Source organism: Phoenix dactylifera, chromosome 16 (assembly GCF_051530095.1).
Source record: "Phoenix dactylifera cultivar Ajwa chromosome 16, Ajwa_hap1_PhDact_Kaust_v1.1, whole genome shotgun sequence".
NCBI lineage: Eukaryota > Viridiplantae > Streptophyta > Magnoliopsida > Arecales > Arecaceae > Phoenix > Phoenix dactylifera.
In genome coordinates this window covers 11,535,821-11,557,978 of record NC_143205.1, presented here as the reverse complement: position 1 = coordinate 11,557,978, position 22,158 = coordinate 11,535,821, and the positions used below count along the sequence as shown (strand labels likewise).

At 37.9% G+C, this 22,158-nt stretch overlaps 2 protein-coding genes across 2 annotated transcripts; both read right to left on the bottom strand.

Moving 5' to 3' along the window:
• Positions 1-956: 956 nt before the first annotated feature.
• On the bottom strand, positions 957-8,315 carry LOC113463529 (Rhodanese/Cell cycle control phosphatase superfamily protein). The gene is made up of 6 exons (XM_039114764.3): positions 7,894-8,315; positions 7,641-7,687; positions 6,912-7,004; positions 2,366-2,504; positions 2,157-2,259; positions 957-1,292 (listed from the first exon to the last, which is right to left on the bottom strand). The coding sequence occupies exons 1-6, from the start codon at positions 8,075-8,077 to the stop codon at positions 1,175-1,177; spliced, it is 684 nt and encodes a 227-aa protein (XP_038970692.1). The 5' UTR covers positions 8,078-8,315; the 3' UTR covers positions 957-1,174.
• Positions 8,316-16,650: 8,335 nt separating this feature from the next.
• Positions 16,651-20,929, bottom strand: LOC103719074 (ras-related protein RABA3). The gene is made up of 2 exons (XM_008808145.6): positions 20,571-20,929; positions 16,651-17,373 (listed from the first exon to the last, which is right to left on the bottom strand). Exons 1-2 carry the CDS (start codon positions 20,810-20,812, stop codon positions 16,911-16,913), a joined length of 705 nt encoding a protein of 234 aa, XP_008806367.3. The 5' UTR covers positions 20,813-20,929; the 3' UTR covers positions 16,651-16,910.
• Between the last annotated feature and the right edge of the window lie 1,229 nt (positions 20,930-22,158).

The following is a 22,158-nucleotide window of genomic DNA, read 5'->3' as shown; positions in this document are numbered from 1 at the left end:
CGTTATGGGTAAGCTTTTATGTAATTTACCCCCACAAAAGCCCTTCTTTAAAATTTTCTTAGAGAAATTATGCATGACCGCAGAGATAATTTTGTTTAGGGAAGTAGAAAATATGAAAATATTACTTGTTATCAACAAATAACCGATGTGAGACTAAACATATGCCCGTACAGGTCCTCACATACTCCCCTGTTCAAGTCCTGACATCCTCGTCAGACTAAGAGTTCAAATCTATTTACATCTAATCACAAGCACAATGATAGGCCCGTAGTCAACCTCCATGAACCTGTGCTGCAATGTCCCTTAGTCTATATAGACTATGAGCCGAGTTCGTTCTGATACCATTTATCACAACACAGAACCTTACCCAAAATGGCTAGTTGAAAGATATTATTTAGGTTTCTTGATCCTATATAAGTACCCAAGATCTGCCAGCGGATAACCGATGTAAAACTAAACACACGCCCGCACAGGTCCCCACAATAATAATATCTTCTTTTCAGGTAGGAGGAGGTTGCTAAAACAATGGATTGCATCATGAAGGGTGACTTTCTCAAGCACACCTTACACTCCAAACCTCCCCGAATGCAGGATTTGAACTAGGTCTCTGATATGACAGCCAAAAAAAACTACCAGCAGGACAAACTTTTAACTTGCGCCTTCTATATATAGTATGCCCAAAATCCAGCATACATGAATTTTTTATAGGTTTATGAGCTATTAGGCTTAACATTCTTCTAAATCCATCACATTCAGGAGAAATTACGAAGCCACTCTAAAGGATAATTCTATTTGAACATCAACTAGTTAAAAGGCCTGCAACATTAGAGTAGGATTTGCCAGTAATATGGACATCTTTTATTTAGGTTGCCCAAATTCAACTCAAATTAGGCTCATCCTTGCCCAAGCTAAAGAGTATGCAAATTAATCAACAAAATTTTTAATCTTTGATAGGGTATTGAAAGGCTAGAATCAAGCCATTTTAAGATACTAGACTGATGCATATTCTCTAATGTCATACAACAAAGCTCAAATTGAAAGTGGGGGGAGCGAGAACAAGCTTCCTCATTTGTCATGTAATACATATATATAGCTCTTAAATGTAGAACATAATAAATTATGTAGCTTAGAAACAAAATCTACAGCTAAGAAATTATACTCTAATCTCAGCCTCTCACTCTTCTTCTGCAACAGCAGGTAGCCCTTCTTTGAACCATGAATAGAGCCCTCCATCTAGATGAAATACATTTTTATATCCATTCAGGACCAGCAAGTAGGCTGCTATCAGAGATCTGCCACCAAAATAGATGCATCAACTCAATAAAGTGATGAGATTCAATCCAAAGGAACAGCATATAATATAATACCAATAGCATATAATACAGCAACATGTGTGTTTGTTGCTTTCCAATATTAACCTGCTGATAGTTGAGTACATAAAACACCTTGACACTATACATATTAATGTAAAAGTCAAGAACTTTTGTTCTTTGTAACATTAACTAGCCTTTCATTTGCATTAATCATTTGATGTGTGTGTGTGTTGGGGGGGAGGGGGGTGTTGTTGAGAGAGAGATGGTAAATAAAACAGCCCACTATTCTAGAAGATTGTCTTCACATACTTTTGATTCACAAAAGCCATCATACAGCTTCTGCTTTTATTTTTCAGAAAAACTAGTTTTGATCCAATACCCTGGTTTGCAAAAATTTTGTCGACATTATCATTTTATGAAACCTAAAACATTACCATCATTATTGAAAGACGATAATGAAGAATTGCTAATATTGGTCCCAAGCTAAAACTTAAGATGCCGGACGAGTTGACATCTGATTTACGGCCAATCACAACTATAAAGAGAAGATGCTCAAACCATAAAATGAATCAGTCAGATTTTTATTTTTAATGCTAGATCATTCCCTAAAGACAACCACCACAAACTTCAGTAAAACCAAGGTGAGAAATGCTTTTTTTTTTTTGAAAACACAGATACCTTTATACCATTCTAGTATGAGTACATCCAATAGGTGAGAAATGATTTTCAATGACAGTGGATGTTGTCTTTAACTGGCATGAATAGTGAAGAAGGATTCAGAAATCTGATGTGTATTTGGGATGAGGCAATCTGTTAAAGGTAAAATATTTTGGACAAAATTACCTGGATTGTTGGCCTTCTGGAAGACTTTGTGATGGTCTCGTTGTTCCCCCTGATGAGCATGCTACTATTATTTTTGCATCTTTGTCAAGTTTGGACTCCACACCTGTTTGCAAATCATTCATGGTAAGCCTTGCTAGCTTACTCTGTCAACATTATCTTTAACACATTTGTAGTTATCACATAATTCCAAACAGGCTCTGTCAACTTACTTTGTATGAACTCAGGATTCTCTTCTGTTCCAGAGAATATCCCAAAGAATGCGAATGCAGCACGCCGAGCAATATCCCATGCAGTCCATTCCTTTATAAGTCGATATATTTGTACATTAATAGCACCTGGTGGATGAGACTGTAGAAGTTTGAAAGTCAAATATAGTTTTATACCAAAATGTACAAGAATCCTGCCCATGAAAAACTATAATATCAAAGGAAAGAAATGGCTATCACATATATCATATCCACTATGCTATAAGTTATTCAGTTCTACAGATTCAGCTATCAAGATGATAATCTAAACAAATTGGTTGGACAACAAAAATACAGAGGACTGTCGCAATGCATATCTTGGTTCAGTATCTGACTTTAAAGAAAATAGATGATGCATGTGCAGCTTTAAAGCTAAGTTAAACGGCTGAGAGCAAATAGAAAAGCAAAAAACAAAAAAAAATCTAGTTTTTCCTGACGCAGGAAGGTGGTACCAGAGATACGACAACAGGACTTCACAAGTATATCCTGTTCTAGCTTTTCATATTTTTAATAGAGCTGCTTTACTGCACCTGCATCCACAAACACTCCAGCTTCAAGTAACTAAAACATCGCATGTAGATAGCCTATGTTGTATTTCTCACATATCCTTTACTTCTCTATTGAAAGCTTCTGAACCTACCTCCTCAAAACTCATAAGCTGATACAAGTGAACTATCCATTGATGTTACTATAGATGATGAAGAGATAGAGTTGATGAAGGAAAGATGTAAAAGGTGTAGAAAAACAATATAGAAATCCAAATTGGCACATCGTGCCATTTCAAGAGGTATGCAGTTGAATTAGGGGTGGCAATCAGGTCGGGTCGTATATAAGATCAAAAATCTGTCAACCTAATCCCAGCCTGTTTATTAAATGGTTTAAAAATCCTAACCCAAACTTGACCATTTTATTAAATAAGTAACCTAATCTGACCTACAACAGATTGAATCAAGTTTAAACGGTTAAGCATTGCCACCCCTGAGTTGAATTCCTTCAGCTAAAGCTCATGGAGTAGAATTCCTTCTTCCTTTACCTCATATGATCTTCAAGATTATAGTGACCATCACACAGATAACCATATTCCATGAGTATCTGCTTTTGACTATGGAACATTTTTGGTTCAACATGTAGACGAAGGCTTTGAATCCTAATGAAGTAATGGCTTTGTGAATGCCATAATAATCAGTGATATAAGATAAATGAATTGGAGTGGAAGTTGAGACTGCATATCACATCGTCCAATGTATTATACACACCATGAACCAAATTATTTGTTTTACATCGTGTCAATAGCTTTTTGAAGTATGGTTGATCGCCTTTTACAAATATTTTAAACAGAGTCCAAGTAAAGTAATAAATTGTATAAATCAATAAGCCTTTTTATTTTTATTTTTTATTTGATTTTTTTGATAATTGACATTGGGATACTGTATCAGGTCTTTGAAATAGTTCGAATCATTTCGATAATAACCAGTTTGATCTGTTTTACTGACCAGCAGTGGATCCGTTATATTCAACATCAACTATGTTACAACCTCGAATCGCGATAAGTTATGCCTTTTCGCTTTTTGCCAACATGCCACCTCTTCGCTTTTACAAATGTGTACTTCTCATTGAATTTTTAGCTAAAGTATGAGGTTTACATTCCAACTCTTAAATAGTTGACCACAAAGTTTGCTGAACCAATACACGAGAGCATACCGGTTAGCAACTAGTTTGGCATAGTAGGGATCTTAACCCGCAAGAGAGAGAGAGAGGGAGGGAGAGGGTGAGAGAGAGAGGGAGGAAGGGAGAGAGAGAGGGGGAGGACCGAGGGAAACCCTAAGCTAAGCAATAGAGAAAGGGGATGCTAATTGGTGACGTCAAGATAGGGTGGTGCGGGGGGGGGGGGGGGGGGGGGGGGGGGGGGGGGGGGGGGGACTGTCCTGGTTTCCTGTCGCTTCGGCTCAGTAATGCCTCAAGCCGAATGAATTGGAGCAGTACGATGAACAATGGTTGACCATTTGTTTTGTTATTTCTTCTTTTATAGGATGATTGTTTGCAAAATCATATGCTGATCCTTGTGAGCATGAGTTCTCTGCCCAATGTTCTCTGCTAGAAGGACATAGTTATACTTGGATCTTGGGACATAGAATTTTTGGTGATTGATATATTGATCAATATTGGCATTCTTCTTTAGCATTAATGTTGAGTGAATTATTCCTTGATATCAATGCATGTATCACATGTCATTTGTTTCTAATGTTGCACTTTAATCATCAAATTCAAGGCCGCAATAATGGATGGCAAAACAAACTAGGAGTCTTGACATCACGCTGAAATGATCTAGCATTTAAATTTGGACGGCGATATCTTCCTGCACACAAATGGAGTTTTCAAGTATTATTCATTTTTCTTATTAATAAACTATTAGTGGTTCTTGCATGTTTTACATATAGAATATTTAGAAGAAGATTAGATGTTGATGCTGTCACACTCTAAACTTGGAATACCTAGAGCACAGGGCCACGTTCCACTTCCAGTTGCATCAGTGGCCTTCCTCCTTAACAAATCTGATTGTTTTTACCTCATATGTTCTCTGTGTACTTAGAATGGAACAGCTGGCAGTTTTCATACTCTATATGTCTTAATCTTGTTATCTGTGCATATTTTTACCTCAAATGCTGCCAATAATTTATGTCTTTATGTTAAACTCATGTAAGATGGCATAAAGCTTGGTGTTATGTTTATTTCAATTGCCTTACAGAAACCATGATGACATATTGAATTTAAAATTACAGAGTTACTTCACTGCATCCCTCTTCTAGAAAGCTCATTACAGATTACGAATTCTTCTAAGCATTTTACTGCTAATGACTTATGTTGTACCACAACTTCATCCAAATCACGTTTTAGCTGAAATAATTTTCTGAGCTCCTTTATATCTTTTCCAGATTTGATTAAAAATCTTGTTAAAAAACATCAATTAGTGCTACTTTAAATTTATGATAAAAAAACTAATATCTTATTCATTGTTTTCAGGTTTTCCAACTTCCTATCACTTTTGTAAGATCAATGCTTCCCTCCGTCACACCCAATCCACTGCGTTCACTTTTCCACTTGATGAGAGTATGGTGCAAATAACAATAAAGTTGTGAATCATCCTTTTTATTTTCCTGTGTTCATTTCTGCAAATTACAATTAATGAACCATAAAATCTAATAGGTATAGGCTTGTTTTTAACAGAAATATGTTGTGTGTACATTTAAAACTGATGTTCAGTTCAGTAGATAGAAGTTTTTCTAATATAAGGAACTACTAACGGAATCATATTTCAGGAATGCACCCAAGATATCCATGATGTATGCTTTCTGCACTGGCAAAGGTTCTCGTGGAAACAAATGTAACAACAAAGTTCTGCTTTTACTATGTTTTCTACACAAAGTTGTATGACTCTGACCGTAGTTCTAAAGCTGTGAAACAATATAGTTCATGTCTAACAATTAGGAACATTGTCCTTTTTCAAATTTAATGTGGGATACACCTTATATGATACCTTCCCCTATTTTTTTATGAAAGCACTATTTGTTGGTATCAACAAACTACCCTTTTATTTATGTTTAATGCAAATGATGGATATGATTGATGGGACTGAAAATGGGGTGAATAAAGAGTTGTAAATCAAATAAACCATAAACCAAGGGATGCCGTCTTGGTACCCGGCCCCGTACTGGTTCGGCCTACCGAGTGTCGGTACGCCCCCCTTACAGATACCGATACTGAACCCATACAATACAGTATGCCCCACTATCTGGTTCGGTACGGTATGGTATACCTTGCCATAAACCTAGACTTCATTATTTGCAAAACTAAGATATCAGTACACAAGCCAAACTTTGGTGATAATACAGATAAACCAACAGTGCAGTATAAAGCATGAGGAATGAAGTGCGAGAATGCAGTGATAGTCAAAGATATCATTCAGAAGTTTAAGAGGTTTACAAGTCAGTTCAGCAGCAACTCCATCATTTAAATCAAAATATTGAATGTGAAGGGTATCTATAAACATAATATTTAAATCATAAAGTCAAAGGTGTTGTAGAAATATCCTCTGAAAGAAAAAGGTGTTGCACAAAAAAGAGGGAGAGAGAAAGCAATTAAATAGAATAACGCAAGGGAAACTATTTCTGATGGTTCTACGATTGAGGCATAGAGTAGAAAGTGCCACTAGAAAAGGGACGGGGTGCTTCATGGTAAAGGTTGAAATGTGAAAATGGAAGAGATTAAAAATAGTTAGTTGAAGGCAATGGAAAAGAACTTTTATTAAAGGAACCTGTGGACGAGAACCAATTTCGTAGTGAGATCCACATGGCCAATCCAAACTTATAAGATTCAGGTTGGTGTTTATGCTTTTGTATGCATGTGTCAATGTGTGTAATTATCTCTTGAGCAAATTATATTACTAGAAATATCATAGAGATTTCTTGCGAAGAATAACCCTTAGCTACTTCCAATAGGTAATAAAGAGTACCTCCTTGAATTCTGCTTCAGGGCGAACATCTAGAATAACAAAGTTGTTTTCCTTTTGAAGTCGCAAAGCTTCCTTTACGTCAACACTGCGTACCTGCAACCAAACCATAATTCCATATTGACGGAAATTACGCCATTCCATGCACAGAGAAAATGAAGAATGTTTTACTGTTTGGAGCCAAAGAGTGAGTGAAAGGAGAAGCGTCATTTAAAGCCAAACTAGACCAAGAAATTTCAAACACATTCAAGGTAGAATACTTTTGGTGTATGGTGGATTATTCCTGTGGGACCTGTTTCATGCCCATTTCTTTCTTGATAAAATGTTTCATGCCCACTTCAACCAGTGATTCAGAGAAAGGACATTTATACATATACCATGCATTATCCTCTTTTTGTTAGTATTAGCAGCAAAATGGACTTCAGACACCAAGATTACCATGGAGGTAGTAGAAAGTAGGGAATTTGGATTATATCCACTGCTAGTCACTTGGTACCAGACTTCATTAATGCTAAATCAGCATGAGGAACAGAAGATCGCCACAATTAGTAGGTAAAGTGCATGATTATAAGATGCCATCACGACATTCTAATGCAGTGTCAAGCATGACTTCAGCATATTTTCTACATTTGAGAAAGGAAAACAAAGTACTAAACTTTATCAAATGACATGCAAACAATCTGAAAAGAAGACTAACAAAATGAAAGGAGTTAAACTTGGGACAAGAAGTACCCTTTTCTGAAGTAGATACTCTCGCTTGATCTTCCAGTCTTCTTCAGCTGAGGCAAGAAAACAAATCAACACATATCTGAATGTATGAAAATAAGGAAAACAGATATATATATATATACACACACACAGCAAGTGCAGAAGGAATTCCATTGCTAATAAAACAAGTATATAGCCGATAACTACAATATAGATTAATAAAAACAACAAGAGGTGAAGGTAAAAAAAAAAAAAAAGAGAAACCGGAGGGGCTAACCAGGTGACTTAGCAGGTTTGGTGGCGGCACTTCTGATTCGAAAGGAACGGACCGAGCGCCTGGAATTGAATCTTGTGTTTGCTGAGGGAGAGAAGGGAATGGAGTTGAGGTCCGAAGAGAAGATAATTCCCGAAGAAGAGGGGAGATGAAGCTTGATGGTGGGAGCGGTAGTAGCAGCAAGCATTTTTTTTTTTATTTTTTATCCCTCTTTTGTTTCTCCCAAACAATCAAGAACAGAGGAGGTGATCGCCTTGTTATAATGGAAATATATGATTGAAATAATTTAGGCATGGGAGTCAAGTCATTTGGATTGGTGCTGCCGCAATATCCAAACTGGTGTATCCAAACTGGTGGTGGAGGTTGAGAGTTTCCCTGCTTTCGTGTGGATTTCTTGCCTTCCACTGACCCCACCACTCTCTCTCGTATCTTCTCTCCGAAATAGCATGTTACTATATATCTCATCCTACTTCCAACTGCTCCTGATAAGCGGAATCAAATTGTTATTTTATTCATCTGGATAAGGCCAGAATTGTATGTTTAGAAGGTAATTGCCAGATGCTGCAAACCTTCAATTATAACTCTCTCACAGGGTATGGAATTTGCCTTCAAATTTCAGGCACAACAAGTGACATGGCCATACAAGCTGAATCCTTCTTTCGGGTGATACGTTCTCCTTCACACAAAAGAAGGATTAACCATCCTTTGTGCCTGTCCACTACCGTTGGATCACTTACTACGTAGGTCTCAAAGCATTTTGAACCCGTCATTCATCCACTGAACAAATCTCACAGTGAGCAATAGATGATCCAATGGTGGATGGGTGCAAAGAAGAGTAAATCATTCCCTGCGAAGGATAGTGCTAAGGTCCATTACATTAGATTGTGGTTGCATTCTCGGATGGATTCACTTCACACCTGTCCACCATTGGAACATTTATTACATAAGTCTCAAAGTGCTCCGAACACAGCCTGCAAATATCTCAAAGCAGATAGTAGATGATCTAGCAAGGATACAATAAAGATTCATTCCATTAGATCATAGTTGTATCCTTGGTATAAAAGACAGATTCGCCTTTCTTCGCACCTATCTATTATTGGATTACCTATTATGCAGGTCTAAAAGCACTCCAAACTCTATTATTCATCCACTCGTGCAAATCTCAAAAATGAGCAATGGATGATCCAATGGTGGATGGGTGCGAAGGAAGGTGAATCCTTGTTTTGAGCGAAGGATACAACAATGATCATGTTCGTTGGCCCAATTATAGGTATAGTAATGCGTAATTATTAAACCTATTTAAATTGTCAGATCCGAAATATATTTTTGACCATCTAATAAACAGATAGTATTTAAGTGGATAAATTTTTAATTTATTATGAATCCAACTTAAAACCCAAACCAGTACGATTACCATTTCTACCCAACTATAGCAACCCAATAAATTCTGGGCTGAAGTCCAGCCTAGGACCCAACAAAATAAGCCTATTCCAGTGGGCCGAAATCAGAGTGCCAACGCCTCCACACCGCCGTCTTTTATTTTCACTCTCGCCGTCCCTCTCGCGCTGAGATCCAGCGATCCGGTCTCCCTCGCTCCCTCTACTCCTCATTGTTACCCCTAGAGCGGTAACCCATGGCGGCCGCCGCCTCCTGCTCCACCACCATTGCCGCCGCCAGCCAAAGAAACCCTCTTCTGTTCTCCCCCAAAACCCTAAATCCCCGAAACCCATCTATCATCCTCCTCGAATCCAATCAAACCGTCGCCCGCATCTCCATGACCTCCCAATCTTCCATGAAAAGAGCCTCGTTTCCTCGAATCAGAGCAGCTGCCGCCTCCTTGGATCCCGACCCCGCCCCCCTCTCCCCCGAACCGCGGATCCTCAAGTCCCGCCTCGCCGCCGGCGAGACCCTCTACGGCCTTTTCCTCCTGAGCTCCTCCCCGACCCTCGCCGAGCTCGCCGGCCTCGCCGGCTACGACTACGTGGTCGTTGACATGGAGCACGGCTCCGGCGGCATCGCGGAGGCCCTCCCGTGCCTCCGCGCCCTCGCCGCCGCCCGCACCCCGGCCATCCTCCGCCTTCCGGAGCTCTCCGCCGCCTGGGCCAAGAAGGCCCTCGATCTCGGCCCCCAGGGCCTCATGTTCCCCATGATCGAGTCCCCCGGCGCCGCCGAGCTCGCCGTCTCATTCTGCCGTTTCCCGCCGCGCGGCGTCCGCGGGTCCGCCCACACAGTGGTGCGCGCCTCCGCCTACGGCATCGACGACGGCTACCTGGCGCGGGTGGACGAGGAGCTGCTGGTGATGTGCCAGGTGGAGACGGCGGCGGGGCTGGCGGAGATCGAGGCGATCGCCGGCGTCGAGGGGGTCGACGTGGTGCAGATGGAGCCACTGGATCTGAGCGCGAGCATGGGGTATCTGTGGGATCCTAGGAACCGGAAGGTGAGGGATGCGATGAAGGAGGCGGAGAGGAAGGTGCTGGGGATGAGGAACAAGCTGTCGGCGGCGGAGGGCGGCGGCGCTGGCGAGAAGGGGCCGTATTTGGGGGGGCTTGCGATGCCGCACGATCGGGCGGAGAATATGAAGATGAGAGGATATCATATGGTAACGGGGGCAGTGGATGTGGGGATTTTCCGGCAGGCGGCGGTGGAGGACGTGCGGCGGTGGAGGAGCGCGGAGGTGGACATCGGGGAGGATGACGACGAGGACGAGAAGACGAAGGACGAGGAGTACTGGAGCGAGTGAAGTGAGTTCATTTTACTATTAAAAAAAAAAAAAGAGGAGTGAAGTGAGTTGCAAGCTTTTTTAGGTTCTTGTTTCTTAAAGTTTAGGCCGGAGGAAATGGGATATAATAAGAGGTTATTTATAATAAAAATGAAAATGTTTGTTCATGAGCCCTTGTGCGTCTGTTTGCATTACAACAACCAGAACTTTTTTGGAGAAGAAAATAGAATTTTCCATCAAAATAAACTTCTGGATGACTGAGCTTTATGGTCTTATACTTATTTTCATCTGTTTGTTAACAAAAAAAATAATAAATGTTAAAAATTAACAACATTTACTGCATTCCATTTTCAGTCAAGGGAAGGTACCCATTTTATTAGTGTAGTAATTTTTCTTGATAACTATTTGCTAGGATTTGAAGGGTTGAGATATATTTCAAGCCCATCTGGCAATACTTTTAGGAGGTCAAAAATACAGAATTTTTGGAACAAAAGTTTTACTTGAGATGCATTGGAAACTAGTTTTCGAATGAATGAAAGCTTGTATGAAAGATCCAGATTTGGATCTTAACAATGGAAGATAACTACCATATATAACAATAGCGGCTCATATAGTATAAACCAGCAAAGATAAGTGTCAAAAATTATATAGTGACACTTATCCCACAATGAATAGGAGTCACTTATAAATATCAAATTATAATTTCAAGAAAAGATCTTTGGCCAATCAAACAACTCATCATTATTTTTATCTTTACTTTAATCTATCCTTAAAGTTATTTTTAATTTTTTTGTTTTAGTTCTCTAGTTCAACTCTAGTTTATCCATAGCTGAAGTGCAAAATTGTAACCCAACTACATCCTAACTTCTCCTCTTCTGAAAGACAGTATTTCAGTAGCGAAGGCCTTTAGAGGTCAAAGCATCAGGACTTGCGCTACCAACTATTCATCCTATCTTTTTTCTGGCTATCGATACTAGTGGCATTCTCGTGCACTCGCACTCGAACTCGTTAGGGAATGCTTGCACCATCCATGAGGATTGTTCGATCGGTACATTCTTTTCTGGCACGTTCGATGGGACTGTTCAAGTAGCTATCATCATGCTTCTAGGAAAGAGGATGATGTTTACTCTTCAGGACTACCAAGAAATACATCACATCATGTCAAGAAGTCTTAGAGCTCCTAAGTCGGGCCATCTGGAAAGGTTCTTTCAGTTCCAAAGGAAGTTGAGGTCTTCGGCAACCAAATTAGCTCTACTCCTAGAGAGTCTAGCTTTTAAAGCCATGTTCCATATGTGGAGATGATCCATCCGCTAGCCGGTTCCTTGCAGGATATGATCAAGTGACTGAAGTTCTGTATAAATGAGAATTGGAACGATCTATTAGAAGTAGTCACTTGCCAAGTGACTACTGAATTAAGGTCGCTCATGGAATGACACAAGATATTTTTGGATCTAATGGCAGCAGGTTAAAAGGCTTCTTTTTGTCGTCGAGGGCTAATATCATACGTCGCAGCATACTATAGCGCATACTATGGCGAAATCTGTCGATCCTACCCTTATGGTGGGTAAATTAGCTCATTAATGCTACGATATAAAAATGTCAGAATTCTCAAAAAGTTTGACTTTCGATTTTTGACCTACAAGATGAACAAAGTTGAAGACCATCTTAAAAGAGTCCTTGGGAGTTATGGGTTGAGGTGATAAAAAAGGTCCCTACAAGTTAACATAGGAGGTCAATCTAAACAGCTCTTTACTAATGGCTTGGTCAACATCATTGTCGATAATTGAATGTAAGACGGGTCATGACCATCCTAGTTTGCAAATGGTTGTTAGTAGGAATATTGGTGGAACTACTCCGACATATAGCCTTGTTATTAGAACTAGTTGTCCCCTTAGGGCGAAGGTTTAGGAGGGGATAGCAGCTCTATCTACTTACAGTGCAACTTATCTCCATTTTGAGGGATAGGGGGCAGCTACCAGGTGGGTACGACTATCTTCTAGTTATTAGTAGCATACGTGCCAAATTTATATGCTAGGAAGCAACCTGTTGACCAGCAAATGGTCTACGTTCCTCCAAATCTAAGAGCTAAGGGGAGTCAGCCATATTGGGTACCTTCACCTCCAAATCAGCTGTATCGACCCATAACAATTGGCTGGAGGGCAAGCACGGTGACGAGTCCACCAGATCTTTCATAGTTTCTACCTACTACTCAAATTTCAATCTTGCCTCTACCAGATACTCCATTGTCTATACTTGTTGCTCAAGTTCACCTTTTTTAAGTGGTGAACTTATCAATCTCCATATTGAGTAGAGTGCTTGATGAGTTTGCAAGATCTTTATTGGCTTTTCTTTCAAACCGGTTAAGTTGAATGACTTCTATGTCCAAAATTAGGTCGATGAATGTGGTGTCAAATATATCACATCACCCTTCTGACCATCAGTTGATGGGATATGGAGGATATTGTTTACACCATATCCAGATCGACAACTATGATTCAAAGGCCGATGCACCAAAAAAGATATAGTTTGATACAACAATGGTTCAGGCTTATACACCAAAGGGGCAAACTGATATACCAAAGGTTCAAGTCAATATAGCAAGGATGCAGGCCAATTGATTGTAGTACAGACCAAGAGGGTGCGAGTTATTAACCTAGGATGAGGTCTTTTATGGAGTGGAGGCTTAGAAGTGACTAATAGTAGGTACCACTACTTGGTACATAGGGCTCGTTTGGTTCGCGGGAAAAGAAGGGGGAAAAGTGTGGTCAACGGAAAAGTAATGAGATGCCTCTTGTTTGGTTGGAGTTTTCAAAAGAGAGAGATGGAAAAGTTGTATTCCTATGGGAATATGATTTCCACATTTCATGGGAAAGTCTTTCCCATGAGAAACATGGAAAATTTACTTTCCCATGAGGCGGAAATTACTCTATTTTTACTTTTTTCCAAAAAGACCCTTCAACATTAAAGAAGCATTAAAGAGGCATTAAAGACCTAATTTTTATTAAGGGCATAATAGGAATTATACATAACTTTCTCAGGAAAGTGGATGGCCAACCAAATATAAGCACTTTGGAAATTTGTCACTTTCCTATGGTCAATCAAACATACCAAAAGTACCGTTCTAGGCATCCTCTTACTGGGAATTTGTTTTACATGAATCATATTCCCAGGAAGAAAAATGCTTTCCGCGAACCAAACGAGCCCATAGAGGAATGATAGCGCTATCCAGAATATAGGAGTAGTGGAAGGAAGATGATTTTCAAGCATAACAATAGGGGTCTATGTGGCGCAAACCAATAAAAGTAAGTGTCAAAATTGAATAGTTACACCTATATTACCACTACTTAGAATGCATGAGGAATGGTAGCATCAATGAAAATATCAAAGTATTGGCGGAAAAATAATTATCATCCATTAACAATAGTGACCCATATAACACAAACTAGAAAGGACAGGTGTCGAAAGTTATATAGTGACACATAGCCCAGCAATTAATGGAAGCTACTTATAATATCAAATTAAATCACAAGAAAATGATCTTGAGCCAATCAAACAGCTTATCATTATCTTTATGTTTTTAATTTATCTTTAATTTCTTTACTTTAGTTACCTAGTTCCACTCTAGTTTATCCGTAGCTGTAGTTTAGAATTATAGCCCCAACTAATCCTACCTCCCATTCTGGAAGACGATATTACAGTAGTGCAAGTTCTTGAAGGTTAAGGTACCAACGATGCTACTAACCATTTACTTTATCATTTTTCTCACTATCGATGCCAATGGCACACCTGTGCAACACTCAAACCTGTTAAGGAATGCTTACACCATTCGGAGCATTTTTCAGGCAACAAAGTCATTGACTTTTTTATTCAAAATATCATGCTTGTAACACGAATATTGCAAAATATTAGTGAACATTTATGTTGTTATTATTATTATGGATATATGAAGAATTTTATTGCTATTTTATATCTAGACGAATAAAATCAAGTATTTATGCTGCTATTAGAAACAAGAATGACTAGATTGCAGTTTGGATATTCTTTGTTGCTTAGCAATCATCCTAAAAATAATTACACTATTTATTATGTTATTTAGATTAAAATATAGAAAAATAATTTATTAATTAGCAATAATTTATAATAATAGGTTCTGATAGTATAAGATAATATAATATAATAATATTAAATTATATTATTATCATTATTATTATTATATTATAATAATTATATAATATCATATTATATTATATTAATATTATAATATATTATTTATTTATTATGTAGAGTAAAAGTATCGAATAAAATAATTTATAGATTAAGAATACTTTATAAGAATAGTTTTTGATAGTACAAATAGTTACACAATTGAAAGTATTATACAATATTCTTTATTGTCATTTTCTGATATTAAAAGTATTTTTTAGTTTCTTTTATTTAAAAAAGTATATTTTTAGTTTGGTTACAAAATAGATGTTAAAATTTCTTAATACTTCAAAGATGTAGTTCCTAAACAATACATAGCTTTTCATTAAAAATTTATTAGCGAAAGCTCTACTACCAAATGCTTTATACAGCAATGGCAAACAGGACCTTACAAAAGCTATCCTTCATTGTATTATTCACTACGCACAAGTGTCTTGGAAAGAAAAATGAGTCAAAAACTAATAATTAATAAATATAAATTAATATTTAGATATTTGACTTTTTGTAATTTAGGATTAAATTTAAGGATGGTCCAGCTCTAAATACCATGGAATTGGAGAATCCTAAACTTGAGATTTTGATAGTTGCAGCTAGGGGTGTTAAACGAGCCGAACATGAGCAAGCTAGGTCTTACTCAAACCTGGCTCTTTTTATAATTAAGCTGAGCTAGAGCAGCTGTAACTTTCAACTAGAATACTCTATTAGTTGTGTATTCTTAATTTACCAAATCAAACAAGTTACAGTTCAGTCTAATATGAAAAGATAAGCAATTTTGGAACTTGATAAAGCATCCATTAAATCTTGTATGTGCTAAATCTTTGTTTATCATTCTCTAAGGCACTTCATTTTTTAAAATTTTTCCTCATTTTATCTGATGTATCTTGATAAGGCCAAACCATATTATCAACAAACAAACTCACCAGTCGAGACAATTTTTTATATTAATTGAGAATTAACAAAAATAGAGTCTCATCCTACTGTGAGCAAACCAACTCAGCAAGAAGAAACAACTACAATTTTTGAGAGGAAATTGGGCAAAGCCATCACTTCATCGAGTCTAATTGCAACTTAGGAACCAACACTTGAACCATGCAAATCAAAGAATCAGATAGCTATGCCTCTATCAGCAGTAGAGATTCTAGATTCGAGGATGCGATCATCATGCTAAACCTTTGTATCTCTCATGTTTAGTAACTCAATTACCAATGTTTCTGATATTTTTCACATTTGCTACACACATAAGTGGAGGAATTCTGTCTCACCACTTAGTCCACCTTGCTTTTGCTTTTCAACTCTTCCCACCATCTATACAAGATATCACATAAACAAGAGTATTGCTATCAATCACCTGCCAATGATCACCACTTAGTTCACCTGAGATATAGTAGTCGGCGGTGATTGGTGCCAAACATGATGGGGTTGGTGGTGTCGATAGGGTGCTGCCTGCTCTCAGCTGATCACTGAATTCCATATCCGGTGGTAAACCAAGTGGTGATCAACTGCAGGTGATCTACAGCTCTTTCCCCATAAACAAGGGGCTAAACACCTAAGTTGGCCCTCCATGTATTTCGTATTAGCTTCATTATAACCTGTGGAGCATGGAAGAACTTCAGCATCAATTGATGCATGCTTTCCTCCATCACTAGGTCTCCACTTGCCAGGAGGACATAATAATGTTGTTAACATAATTGATGCGTATCGAGACCGCAACATAATTAATATATGTCAGCAAAGTAGAACAATCAGCTGTATGAAAAGTGGGTGGGTGGGGGGAGGAACATCAACACACATTAGAGCTGCATGGAAATTATAATCTAGCAGCAAATTCATTATGGTAATTATTAGTCATGCTTATCAAACATATCATTGCAGCAAACTAATCTTCATGATATTGTTCATATAAATACAATTTCAGGGGACAAGAAGCACAAACATGCAAGGTATGTTGAAATAAAATTCCCTCTTATCAGTAATTCAATAAAGAACAAGCAGCAATTTTCTTTTCTTTTTAACAAATCTCCATGAATGCATGCATCTTCTCTTTCAAACACTGACCTTTGAAACTAAGTAGACGTACTCGAACAACCATACATCAATGTTACAAACAGGCACACTGTGTTCCTTTTTTTATAGCACTAGTTTCCATCATGGAAGCCTCAGTAAGAACTGACACTTTGTTTCCTTTCAGCATCAAGACATCATTCCCTCCATTCCTTCTTGCTTCATCCAACTCCAAGGCCTTTCTTGAGACCACTCCATAGATTTCTTCTAAAATCCTTAGGAAAGCACTCTCCACATTTTCCCCACTAAGTGCGGATGCCTCTGAAAAGAAAAGCCCTTGTTCCTCAGCAAATTCCACAGCATCTTCAGTAGAGACAGCCCTTCGAGCAGCGAGGTCAGCTTTGTTTCCTATGAGCATGACAACTGTGGATTTGTCAGCATGGGCTCGTAGTTCCTCAACCCACCTTGCAACATGATCAAATGTCTGCCTGTTGGTGATGTCATAAACTAACATGGCACCAAGAGCTCCTCTGTAGTAAGCACTAGTGACTGCTCTATACCTGCATTGAGGAGAGAGAAGGTGATGATCACATAGATACAATATGATCTGTTATTCATCCAACATATTCTTAGTTCTTGTGAACAAGACATGGAGATTTCAAACAATAGGAGCAATGTGCTTAGTGTCAGGTTTCTAACTCTGCCAACTGGTAAGCTGAAGGAAAAGTAAACCATTACTTGAAGGAACTAGAATTGCAGGTTAGGGTAGGAACCTGAACTCAAGCGAGTACTTAAAGGATTTCTTGATAAAAGGCAAATTGGTCTTTCTAGCTAGCAAGGGTAGCTTTTACGTTCGAGGTCAAGTTATCTAATTTTTAAGACCTGCTTAAATTTGCATGGCAAGATCGATAACCAAGTGGATTAGCAGGCTTTTAGTTGGCAACCATACAACACACTGTCCAGAAAAGATTCTCTTGGTAGAGAGAATCATTTAGTTAGGTATCAAGAATTGTTACAATATATCAATCATATTGTCTAAACCATGCTTCATAAGTCTATGCAATCAACTTACCACTTATCCAAAAATAAATGAATAAATGGACAAAACCACCTTACTGGTTTGGTATCAATAGGCTTTACTAGATCGGATAAAGTATACAAAATCTGACTTGCGACCCCAATGACTGCAGGCAGACTAATTCTTGATTCCTCGATCAAGCTATAATGAAGTCTCTAGCCACCAAAATGCAAGGGTAATTACGGACCGGAAATGCTCGGTGAGATCTTGCAATACTTTACTAGAGTCTATGGAAATCACTGAAATCTACAATGCTAAATAACATTTAGGAGCCCTTCATGTGAATAGAACCTGACTTGCAACAAGGTGGCTATAGTTAGTGACACTTAGACCCTCAGTTCTCTATCCACCGAAGTGGCAAGGGTAATCAGCGACCTGCAATAATTAGCTAAATCAGAAACATTTTACTATTCTCCATGGTAATCACCATAGAAATAATGCTTCCCTCCATGACATTGAGGATAGATGACAGACCCTGGCTGGCCTAGATTATGCAAAAGAACACTGCAACAGACATAAATTTCAGGCCCAAATTGAAGTCAGACCTAGCTTGGACCAACCTTGGCATACATTTTACTTAATTTTATATATTTTGCGTGGTTTATATTTGTCTCATTTAATATACTAATCTCTTTTAACATTGCAATAGAAGAAAAGAACATATAAAAATCATTAAGACTTGTTCAGAAACATGGAAAATACCCATCCTCCAACTAAATTGGGTTCATATTACAGATTTCATTTAGCTTGAGTGTGGCAATAGCGACTTCAAGTATTGTTTTCAAAACTTCTCAGAAAAAAAAAAGCTATGGATTTCACAGGTAGTGACAGTGAAAATGTAAGACATTCTCATACCAAGTATGCAGACTAAGATTTGCCTTGATATATCCCTCTGATAAGTTTGACAGAGTTGTCTTAGAGATAATTTAGCATTCTATACTCTTAGCAGAAAAACATAAAAAGTAATTTAGCTTTTTAACTAACATGTTCAATACTACTAAAATTATGAGATGAAAAAAACTCTGTTTTCTGATCAAGCCATAAGTGAGCATTGTTATCTGTCTGCTTTCTTTCTCTTCATGTCATCACTGGCAGTCTGCTATACATATCTCAGATAGCAATGGTGGCACAAGGAAAAGAAGAGAAGGGAAACAATGGGCTTGCATAAGGCCCTTCTTAGGCAGTCTTTATATTTATATTGAAAATTAGGATAAATAGAAACCCTAAAGTGAGAGTAGGATTTTAGCTTTTTGTATCAACAGAAGAAATTTTACCAACTCAAGCAATTGGCTGGTTCTTAATTTATGTTAGGAAAAGCACTTGCCTCATTGATTTGGCTTGTGGTCCATTTTATCTACCATCAGAATTTTCACACATCAATTTAGAGAATAACAGTTAGCTAATTAGCTGGCCGGCTCATCCCCCTATCACTGAAAAGGATCCATGTCATGGTCCTATGAACCCAACAAAGAATTTATTGGCTTTAACAAACCCATATTTTCTTTGTAAAAGCTTTCCACCCGGCCATTAGAGAAGAAGACGGTGATAAAAGCAATATTTATTGATATTGTGTTTACTTTCCACCAAACACATTAAAGATTATGATGACAACATTTGGTAAGTGCACCATTTAGCCGTCTATATATATTTCTAAGTTTTGGGTTACTTTCTTTCACAATTTTAAATATCAGTGAGATGGGAACATCCCAGAATGGATCTCCAAAATCCATCCATATAAAAAAAAATAGAAAAAAAAAACAAAGAAAAAAAAGAAAAAAAAAATCAAGGAAGAAAGAAAAAAAAAGAAAAAGAAAAAAAAAGAAAGGCATAAAAATAAATTGAGGATATCTATCGGATATACTATCCACATAATGCCGGATAGTGGATATCCTGTTCCGCGAAAAAAAAAAGGATCCTTGTCTAATAAAGTTTAAAACCTTTTCTTTTTCGAGTCTCCCATTGTTCTCAACGCAAGTCCCAATTAGTAAGAAGACACAGCACAAAAGGACATGCTGTCCTCTAGTTTGATATCAGTTTCCGTGCGGTCGTTCTTATCTCACACCACAATGCTATGGCTCGAAGCCAAGAAAAAGGATCCAATATTGATGGACAGCGATGTACCATAAAGTATCCAATATTACTGCGTTTCGTGCTGAAGCTTTTTTTTTTTTTGCTAAAGGAACAGGGAGTGGCAGTTTGCTTTCCCTATCCTGAAGCGAGTGGAATGACATCACCCAAAAGAAAGTCATGTAAAGCTGTCCATCATTCACATTATTAATACCAACAACGTAGTTATCATCAGCCAAAGAAAAAAAATCTTCTAATCTATCTTAACTTCAATAATTACTCCAACACTCAAGTTAAAAACTTCTCTAAAGATACTACAATTCTAACTAATACATCAAAAAAAAGTTCAGACATTAGATATACATGAGATTTAGATCATAACCAGGAAGAATATCGCCAATCTAAATTACTAAGAATGTTATCTTTGTTTCAATATATTTTTCAGATTAAGAACCATTATGACAACGGATGGGGCTTTTGCTTTTGGTGAAACATCTTCGGGATATTCTGATGACCGATGTGATTAGGTGTATTTACTCAAAAATTTTATAAGATAGATGATATTCTAACAACAACAACAACAACAACAACAAAAAAGATGGAGCTTTGTACCTCTCTTGGCCAGCAGTATCCCAAATTTGGGCCTTGACGCGCTTGCGGTTGAGCGTTATGGTGCGAGTTTGGAACTCGACACCAATGGTGGACTTGGAGTCGAAGAAGAACTCATCCTTTGTGAACCTCCCTAGTAGCTGTGTCTTCCCCACAGCCGAGTCCCCCACCACCACTATCTTGAACACATAGTCAATCTCCGCCGCTCTCTCGGCTTCCCAATCCTCCTCTTCCCTCGTCAACATCTCTTCTTCCACTCTGTTCTTCTCTACTTGCACCTTGTATGTGTGTGCTTGTATCAATCCAAGGAGAACATAAAAAACTAGCGTGGTTTTGTATTAATATGTATCCATGCAGTTGTTGAGGCAGAGAGGAGGTATAAATAGGTGTTAAAAGAGAGAAACAACAGCCCGGGATTAGGTGGATTCTATTGATGGTGGTGTTTGCTTTTGGAGAGGCGACGTTTTTTTTATGGGGCATGCCTCATCAGAGGCTCCGGCGCTTGCTTTCATTTTATTTATGGGAAGAGTCATGATGGTGCATGGACTCAAACAGGAGCATACCATAAGAGAAGTCTCAACTCTTGACATGAATGTGGGTCCTACGTCTGCCGCAGGCGTGGGCCATGAGTTCTGCCTCTTGTTGCCTTTTGAGTATTGCCTTCCAGTATGTTGGAGTTCAGCTTAAGGGAAAATATGGGACCGTATTGTGGTAGGTAGTTGGCTTAAATCTAGGGCTTATGGAACCATTGATGATCAAATGTCTGAACATGAATTGTGATGCATTAGGTATTCGTGATGTATGCAATGGGAAATAACATGCATTTTATGCATATCGATGTATAATATACGGTGCAAGAACTAGGGATAAAAATACAAATAGGATAATATTCGTCTAGATCCGTTTTCATATCCGAATCTATCTGAATATGAATAGAAATTCAAGTATTCGATTAATATTCGTATTTGTTAAACAAAAATGGATATGGATACGGATACGAATAGATAACTCTTTGATCCGTATCTGAATATCTGATTCTATTTGTAACCCTATTTAATTTTATCTAGCACTTATGATTTTTTAAGAAAAATAAATGACAACACTAACATGCTATTAACTTGCTTTACCTTTTACTTATTAATATCTTTGATTTTGTAGTCATAAAGTTTAATTATTCGACTTATATTCATATTTATATCCATAATTCTAATATCCAATTTATACCCATATCCATTTAAATAAATATGGATATAAATTTTTGTATTTAATTAATATCTATAACCGTATTCATATTTGTCATACAAAATAAATATGGATATGGATAACACCCAATCCAATTTCTTCCTTACAGCTTATATTAGCCCCTCACTCTTTGTTGCTTAATATGGCTTAGGCCCCATTTGGGAGAGCTTTTGGAGGGCCAAAAGGACTTTCTGGCCTCCAAAAGCACTTTTAGATAAAATAGGGATGTTTGGTAAAATTTTCAGAAAGCTATTTTAGCTTTTCTAGAAAGATAAAACGACTTTTTGGGAGCTTCTCTAGAAAAGCACTTTTAGGCTCCATCGAAAAACTGTTTTGAGTTATAATTTTT